This window comes from Sander lucioperca, chromosome 21 (assembly GCF_008315115.2).
Source record: "Sander lucioperca isolate FBNREF2018 chromosome 21, SLUC_FBN_1.2, whole genome shotgun sequence".
In the NCBI taxonomy this organism is placed as follows: domain Eukaryota; kingdom Metazoa; phylum Chordata; class Actinopteri; order Perciformes; family Percidae; genus Sander; species Sander lucioperca.
The window spans coordinates 12828765-12838355 of NC_050193.1; the positions used below are offsets into that span (position 1 = coordinate 12828765).

General features: G+C 38.4%; 1 pseudogene and 1 gene segment (V, D, J or C); both read right to left on the reverse strand.

Annotated features, from left to right (window-relative positions):
• Positions 1-4203: 4203 nt before the first annotated feature.
• On the reverse strand, positions 4204-4752 carry LOC116051907. The segment is given in 2 exon segments: positions 4204-4573; positions 4671-4752. Coding segments are annotated over 2 exon segments (351 nt in total).
• Positions 4753-8904: 4152 nt separating this feature from the next.
• LOC116051940 lies at positions 8905-9335 on the reverse strand (annotated as a pseudogene).
• Between the last annotated feature and the right edge of the window lie 256 nt (positions 9336-9591).

The window sequence follows — 9591 nt, forward strand, 5'->3', positions numbered from 1 at the left end:
CTGTGTCCTCAGGCTGCACATTCTGTCCTTTTAGAGTCACTGTTAGAGCAGAAGTGTCTCTGCTGTAGCTGAACTTGTTCTTCAGAGCATTATTTTGAGTAAGGCCACTTGTTCCCCACTGATGGGAAATCCAGTCCATTGGTTTTCCTTCACTCTGTCTGATCCAACCTGTTGCATAACTGTCATCAGTCAAAGAATAACCAGAGACCTGACAGCTGATGGTCAGAGACTGTCCAGGCTGCACAACCATTGAGTCTGTCTGGATGAGATCAATACTGTTCACACCTGTGGAAACACAAATCAACATTATCTCCATCATCCATCTGACTATTCAGTGTTTCTAATGTGTGTATTAGAGTGAATCCACTGAAAGCTCCTCACAGGATCCAGCAGCCAGCAGCAGTATCAGAGCTACAGAGAACATGTTGATGTTGAAGCTGAACTGATGTGAGCTCTTCTGTCTCTCACTGACAGACACACTTCATTTCTTTATGAGGCTACACACAAGAAGGCTGATTTACATACTAATGATAGTAAATCAGCTGACTAAAACATATTTGAATAATTCAAAATGAAGATGAAATGTTCAGGTCTTCATCTCTCACAAAGAAAAGGTGGACCTTGAATCTTTGACAAAAACATGTTAGATAGTTAATGAAAAGAATTGGGTTTTTGTAGTTTGACTAATTAACATCACAATGATGTTTCCTAAAGACTATTCCATTGCTGATGCAGTTATGATTTACATAATTATTAAATAAAATTATGAAAGTGACACTGACTTTGAGGATTCATTTCTACTGTTAGATTACATTCTTTTAAAATGAAGATGTGAGCTGAATTTATTCCATCACTTGAAGATTATACAGTATATACATATTATGATGTATCATTGATTGAAATTTCAAAGTATTTAAATTGATGAAAACTGTGGCTGTTAAATTGAATTAAGAACCATTTTTGTTGCATCTGTTTCTCTCTTTACTGTAACAGAGAGCTGGTGTTGAAACCATTAGTGGTCTGAGGGCTCCTCCTCTGGTGGCTTCATGTTACAAGTGTTCAGGCTCTGAGGGGTTTTTGTTCAGGTCTACTGATGGTTTGTGTTACTGTGGCTCTCTGGCACAGTAATACACAGCAGTGTCTTCAGGCTGCACATTCTGTCCATTTAGAGTCACTGTGTTACTGGAATAGTCCAAGTTTACACTGAACTTGTTCTTCAGTGAATCTTTGACGTTTGTATCACTACTAATCCACTCCAGTCCTTTCCCTGCAGGCTGTCTGATCCAAGCTGTGACGTATCTGCTGAGAGAATAAGAGACCTGACAGGTGATGGTCAGACCTTGACCTGGCTGCACAGTCACAGAGGCTGGCTGGGTCAACTGTTCACACTTCACACCTGTTAAAAAAAGAAAAGGTTTTGTAACAAATTATCAAGTTATACTGCAAAAGTAAAACTGCTGACTTTGACAAAGAGACTCACATCCAGCTGCCAACAGCAGCAGCAGAGCTACAGAGAACATGGTTTATGTTGAAACAGATGAGATGTTGATCCTCTTTAACCTCCTCTGACAGTCTCATGTGAAGTCTTTATAACTGGGTCACCAGGAAGATTTCTGAGTTTGCATAGATTCAAACACATGGCATGTGATTGTGGGTTGGTCTGGAGCTACAAAAAGAAAAACAAGAACCTTTTGTTATTATTAGGGCCTAAACTCTGACGGGTGCGAGGTACAAAAAAGCCTCTTGAAGGTATAACCTAAACTCAACAGGAAGTCAGTCATTTTGACTAAAATGTGCTTTCCTTTTCACCATTTCAGGGCGCTGTGCTTTAATCAACTTCTCCTAAAGACCTTAACCATGAAAAGTAATTAAAAGTTTCATTTTTCATCAACGACATGGCTGTAGCAGGGCAGCAGTTTTGTGCATTTTGCCATGAAAAAGGAAGTTGTTGTAACTCTTTGCTATTTGAGGGTGAACCTGACCATCTTGTTCCAGCAGCATCAGAGGCACTTATTGAAAGCAACCTCTTCCGGGTTGCAGGAAGGATGTTGGCCCACACCTTTCTGCATGACGGTCCCTGTGTCACAGGATTAAGTCCTGCTGTAATTCATGTACTGTTCAATGGGGACCCTGAAATGGCAACTGTTGTTACAGAAGACTGTCCTGTTCTGCACATCAGGAGCATCATACAACTGGTATGTAACATAAAAGAAACTTTGCCTTGTAAAAAATATTGCTTGGGAAGATATAATAACTTGTGTGGTCTTAATTCTAGCTTGAACATGAAGAACTTACACCGGAACAGAAGGACACAGTTTCAGATCTTTCCATGTCTTGGGATCTTCCGGCAGTCACCGAAACAAATCGGAGATGGCTACATAACAAACTTCTACTCCATGCAGTGAGTTCCTGCTGGTTAAGTGACAGAATTCTTCGCTGTACTTGTTGAAATTATAGAATGTGTTGTGAACCCTGGCTTGTTATGTTAACACGTGTGTTTAAGTTTAAGTACTAGAGTTTTAATGGATTTTATAAAGCACTTTGTTGTGCTTTTATGAACATTTTCCCTACTGTGCCAACTTTTGTCAAATTTGGGTTAAGGATTTGGGCTGTAATATGGGTCGGTCTGTCTCTTAGGGCGTTGGGAGGACCATGCGCCAAATTAAACAGTTGAGAAAGGGATTGAAAGATGTGATGGTATGGCCCCTGCTGACATCTAGGCCAGATGTTGTCCCACTTCTTTTCCCCAAAATGGCTGAAATGCAGTTCACACCCCAGGTAAGTCAGTAATTTAGTTATATTTGTGACTTAACTTGATGAATTTACATGTATTTTCAATGACTGAGCTGGGTATTTTTCCATTTTTCAAGAATGTGATCTGCATATTCCTTCTGAAAATTGCTTTAATATCATCTCACTATGTCATTATAACAAACATGCTTTGTACTTATGAATATGACTTTGTGTATTTGTGAAGAGATGTAGCTACTGTTTAAATGTAGTTAGTTATCAGATGTTACATGAAAACAGGAAAAATGTTTATCTCATCTTTTATATGCTTTACAACACGATTAATACCATTCATTGAATTCCATAAACATTAAATGTATTAACTCATTAGAGAGTGTTGTCTTTATTAATGTTCACATTTAGAACATGTGTGTGTGTGTGTGTGTGTGTGTGTGTGTGTGTGTGTGTGTGTGTGTGTGTGTGTGTAAGTCTTGCTGGTTGCTGGGTATTTGTGCAGGTCTGTTGGTGGTTTGTATCACTGTGGGCCGACGCACACAGTAATACACAGCTGTGTCCTCAGGCTGCACATTCTGTCCTTTTAGAGACACTGTTAGAGCAGAAGTGTCTCTGCTGCAGCTGAACTTGTTCTTCAGAGCATTATTTTGGTAAAAGTCTCCTCCACCCCACTGATGGGAAATCCAGTCCATTGGTTTTCCTTCACTCTGTCTGATCCAACCTGTTGCAAAGCTGTTATCAGTCAAAGAATAACCAGAGACCTGACAGCTGATGGTCAGAGACTGTCCAGGCTGAACAACCATTGAGTCTGTCTGGATGAGATCAATACTGTTCACACCTGTGGAAACACAAATCAACATTATCTCCATCATTCATCTGACTATTCAGTGTTTCTAATGTGTGTATTAGAGTGAATCCACTGAAAGCTCCTCACAGGATCCAGCAGCCAGCAGCAGTATCAGAGCTACAGAGAACATGTTGATGTTGAAGCTGAACTGATGTGAGCTCTTCTGTCTCTCACTGACACACACACTTCACTTCTTTATGAGGCTACACACAAGGAGGCTGATTTACATACTGATGATAGTAAGATAATAAGTATCAGCTGACTAAAGTATATTTGAATGAATCAAAATGAAGATGAAATGTTCAGGTGTTCTCACTTAAAGAGAAGGTGAAACATGAATCTCTGACAAACCTGATAATGAAAAGTAAATAATGATATGATAGAAAAGTAGAAGAGAAACTATTAATTCATAATGTAGTTAAATCACTCAGTTTATTCCATCACTTGAAGCATACAATAATGTATCACTGATTGTTATGCCAGAGTATTTAAATTAATTGATTGTACTGTTAATGTTACATTTAATTAAGAAACTAAGACTGTTTCTCTCCTTACTGTAACAGTGATCTGGTGTTGAAACCATTAGTGGTCTGAGGGCTCCTCCTCTGGTGGCTTCATGTTACAAGTGTTCAGGCTCTGAGGGGTTTTTGTTCAGGTCTACTGATGGTTTGTGTTACTGTGGCTCTCTGGCACAGTAATACACAGCAGTGTCTTCAGGCTGCACATTCTGTCCATCTAGAGTCACTGTGTTGCTGGAAGAGTTGAAGCTGATACTGAACTTGTTCTTCAGTGAATCTTTGTAGTATGTTGTGTATCCAACACCTCCTCTTATAATCCACTCCAGTCCTTTCCCTGCAGGCTGTCTGATCCAAGCTGTAGCATAGCTACCAACAGAATAAGAGACCTGACAGGTGATGGTCAGACGTTGACCTGGCTGCACAGTCACAGAGGCTGGCTGGGTCAACTGTTCACACTTCACACCTGTGGAGGAAAACATGTTGAGTATTGAATCAGTGTAATAACAGTGAACAGTGTGCTGTGATCATACTGTCAGTGTCTCTGCCTCAGTGAGACTCACAGGATCCAGCAGCCAGCAGCAGCAGCAGAGCTACAGAGAACATGGTTGCTATTGAAGGTGATCTGATGGGAGCTTCTCTTCTTCTGCTGCAACTGACAGCATGAGATCAAGTCTTTATAGCAGACTGTGAGGAAGTTCACTTTGCATATAGAAGGACACTGACAGGCTATAAAAGAAGGATCGACTGTCCTGTCAAAAGTTGTCAATGCTTGTAATTATGTTATGAACATGTATTTTGAAACTGCAACTAAATAATTTCCCTGAGTGGATCAATAAAGTATTCTGATTCTGATTCTGAAAGAAAATGTAATTATTATCTCAGCAAAGTTAAGACAAATTGAAATTATTTTTTATTAATTCTTCACAAAACTTCTAATACAAGTCAGACATGTAAAACAAACAGATTTACATTCACACTCAGATCAACAGAATATTTAATGTCTGCTTCAACTACATCTGGGGGAGCTGCAATAAAACCTGTCTGAATGAAACAGTTTTATTGAGACTGTTTCTCTGAGTGTGTTGATGATGTTTGAACTGAAGCTTATTATGTGAATGAGAAAAGAAAAAAAAAGTTTTGACATGTTGAGTTTTTGTACAGTGTTGCTCCTTCCTGTGTCACTGTGGCTCTCGAGCACAATAATAAACAGCAGAATCTTCAGTCTTCAGACTGTTCATCTGCAGATACAGCTGCTGTCTGCTGTTGTCTCTGGAGATGGTAAACCGGCCTTTGACTGACTGAGAGTAGTAGATGCTGCTACTGCCACTGCTGATGTAAGCGATCCATTCCAGTCCTTTTCCAGCAGCCTGTCTGATCCAAGCATTATGAATATTACCACCAAACCCAGAATATGTGCAGGTCAGTCTGTGGGATTCTCCAGGTCTTTTAACTACTGGTTCAGACTCAGTCAGTGTTTGACCCTCAGTACCTACAGACATTTAAACAGCTCACTATGACATTTGTCAGAAAAACATCTATTGTTCTTACCTGCCCAGTTAAATGACAGGATGAGAAAAATAACCAAATAATCACGTCTGATCATTTCAAAGCCACTGAGGCAGACGTTGACCTGGCTGCACAGTCACAGAGGCTGGCTGGGTCAACTGTTCACACTTCACACCTGTTAAAAAAGAAAATGTTTTGTAACAAATGATCAAGTTATAATGCAAAAGAAGAACTGTTGACTTTAACAAATCCAGAGAGACTCACATCCAGCTGCCAACAGCAGCAGCAGAGCTACAGAGAACATGGTTTATGTTGAAACTGACGTGCTGTGAACTCCACTGACAGCCTGATGTGATGTTTTTATAGCTGAGAAACAAGGAAGGTCACTGAGTTTGCATAAAATCAAACATATGAAGCATCAATGTTGGTCTAACTGGAGTCAATAGAAGAGTTTGTTCAGTGTTATTATATCTGCAGAGTGAAAATATGTGTGTCATGTTTTATTTCTTCATATCTAGGTACAGATATGTATTAAACTGTCAATATTGTCTCCACTTATTTTCTAGACTTTAATTTGTGTTAATACACAACAATAATTCCTTAATGACTATATTATTATTCTATTTTCAAACATTAATAATCTTTTTTATACAAAATAGTTATCTCCATACATGATAGAAGTAAATTCACTCTAAACAATAACGTTAAATGCTGTCATCACTCATCTCCACTTTCAGCTGTTTTCTCTTCAAAATAATTTTAATGAAATTACAGTATGTGATGGAAAGAGTGACATATTCTTATTTACCTATTGATTTTATTACCGAGCAATATGAATCATTTCAGAGTTTGAGTATCAGTCAGTTAAGATCAATGAGAACAGCAGATCTGAGTTTCTCCTTTTAGTAACAGAGGAGAGAGAAACTAGACACTGACTGTCCTCTAGTAATTTTATAAAAGAAACAGTAACATTATTTTTCATTCTCATAGATTCCACATCATATCATTTACACAGTATTGAGTCTTACTTTGTAGAAATGTAAAGTACTTGTAGAAGTTTAATTTCAGCTACCAGATTGTTGTGCTGTCTTTGGACCTTGTATCAATGAGTGATCTTTATTGTATTTTTAATGTGTTTTCAACATATATGAAAATGCAATTACAGAATATAAAACAACTTAACAATCTGAAAACAACAACAATTTAATATAACATGTTTAAATATATACATTTTATGAAAATTATTTCAAACTTATGCACTGCCAGCCTAAAAAGAATGAGTACTGTAGGATTTTGTACAGCTGCTCAACCAACTCCAGTCACTGTGGGTCTCGAGCACAATAATAAACAGCAGAATCTTCAGTCTTCAGACTGTTCATCTGCAGATACAGCTGCTCTCTGCTGTTGTCTCTGGAGATGGTAAACCGGCCTTTGACTGACTGAGAGTAGTATTCGGTGCTACTAGCATGAGTGATAGTAGCAACCCACTCCAGTCCTTTTCCAGGAGTCTGTCTGATCCAGGCCATATAGTAGCTACTGAATGACAATCCAGATGTTGTACAGGTCAATCTGTGAGATTCTCCAGGTCTTTTAACCGCTGGTTCAGATTCTGTCAGAGTCTGACCATCAACACCTGTCAAACCAAAAAAGATAAGCATGTCATGTATTACCTTGGTACAAAGATCAGAGAAAATCTTCATGTGAAATATGTCAGTAATACAAATGGGAATGTCAAATCGAGATCAGTGAAAATCTTCACCTGTCCAGCAGATAGTTAAAAGCAGCAGTCCTGTCCTATAGTCCATCATGTTAAACTGTGTGTCCACTGTTCTCTGTCCTCCTCTCTGCACTCAGATAAGTAGAGGTGGAAGATATCTGAGTTTTGCATTGACTCCTCCTTTTTTGACTTTCTCCTAACTGTATTTTGTGTTTTCACAAATCATATCACCGTATCTCTTACCATTTTGACTTTCTTTCACATTTTTAACCTGATGTTACCTAATCCTTTATTTTTATTTATCCTTACTTTAAGTCACTTTGTAACATTTGAATGTCTTTATTTACTCTCACTTTTGCCCAATGCAAAGTACAAATAATGGAATAATGTTACTTTTCATGAATAAAAGTTATTAATTATATTTTCATTCAAAATATTGCTTTCAGTTTATGTAGTAGGTAAATCACCTTGTCGGCTTGTCGGCTGTTGAGAGTAAACAACAACTCATGTCTCCTAAAGTTATTTTTTATCAAATTGCTGTTTTTCATGTGAATAAAGGTTATGTACAATATTATTAGACCAAACATCAAATCACTGTGGGGTAACGTACACAGTAATACACAGCTGTGTCCTCAGGCTGCACATTCTGTCCTTTTAGAGTCACTGTTAGAGCAGAAGTGTCTCTGCTGTAGCTGAACTTGTTCTTCAGAGCATTATTTTGAGTAAGGCCACTTGTTCCCCACTGATGGGAAATCCAGTCCATTGGTTTTCCTTCACTCTGTCTGATCCAACCTGTTGCATAGCTGTCATCAGTCAAAGAATAACCAGAGACCTGACAGCTGATGGTCAGAGACTGTCCAGGCTGAACAACCATTGAGTCTGTCTGGATGAGATCAATACTGTTCACACCTGTGGAAACACAAATCAACATTATCTCCATCATTCATCTGACTATTCAGTGTTTCTAATGTGTGTATTAGAGTGAATCCACTGAAAGCTCCTCACAGGATCCAGCAGCCAGCAGCAGTATCAGAGCTACAGAGAACATGTTGATGTTGAAGCTGAACTGATGTGAGCTCTTCTGTCTCTCACTGACACACACACTTCACTTCTTTATGAGGTAACACACAAGGAGGCTGATTTACATACTGATGTTAGTAAATCAGCTGACTAACGTATATTTGAATAAATCAAAATGAAGATTAAATGTTCAGGTGTTGAATCCTGAATCTCTGACAAACATATGTTTGATTGTTAATGAAAAGTAAATAATGATATGATAGAAGAGAAACGATTCATTTATACTGTAGTTAAATCACTGAATTGATTCCATCACTTGAAAGGTTATATATACATTCAATGATGTATCACTGATTGTTATGTCAGATTATTTAAATTGATTGATTGTACTGTTAATGTTACATTTAATTAAGAAACTAAAACTGTTTCTCTCTTTACTGTAACAGTGAGCTGGTGTTGAAACCATTAGTGGTCTGAGGGCTCCTCCTCTGGTGGCTTCATGTTACAAGTGTTCAGGCTCTGAGGGGTTTTTGTTCAGGTCTACTGATGTTTTGTGTTACTGTGGCTCTCTGGCACAGTAATACACAGCAGTGTCTTCAGGCTGCACATTCTGTCCATTTAGAGTCACTGTGTTGCTGGAAGTCTCTAAGTCGATACTGAACTTGTTCTTTAGTGAATCTTTGTAGTATGAAGCTCCTATAAATTTCATTCCAATCCACTCCAGTCCTTTCCCTGCAGGCTGTCTGATCCAAGCTGTGTAGTAGCTGCTGAGAGAATAAGAGACCTGACAGGTGATGGTCAGACGTTGACCTGGCTGCACAGTCACAGAGGCTGGCTAGGTCAGCTGTTCACACTTCACACCTGTTAAAAAAGAAAATGTTTTGTAACAAATGATCAAGTTATAATGCAACTGTTGACTTTAACAAATCCAGAGAGACTCACATCCAGCTGCCAACAGCAGCAGCAGAGCTACAGAGAACATGGTTTATGTTGAAACTGACGTGCTGTGAACTCCACTGACAGCCTGATGTGATGTTTTTATAGCTGAGAAACAAGGAAGGTCACTGAGTTTGCATAAAATCAAACATATGAATCATCAATGTTGGTCTAACTGGAGTCAATAGAAGAGTTTGTTCAGTGTTATTATATCTGCAGAGTACATTTTTTTTATTTCTTCATATCTAGATACAGATCACTTTATTGCATTAAACTGTCAATATTGTCTCCACTTATTTTCT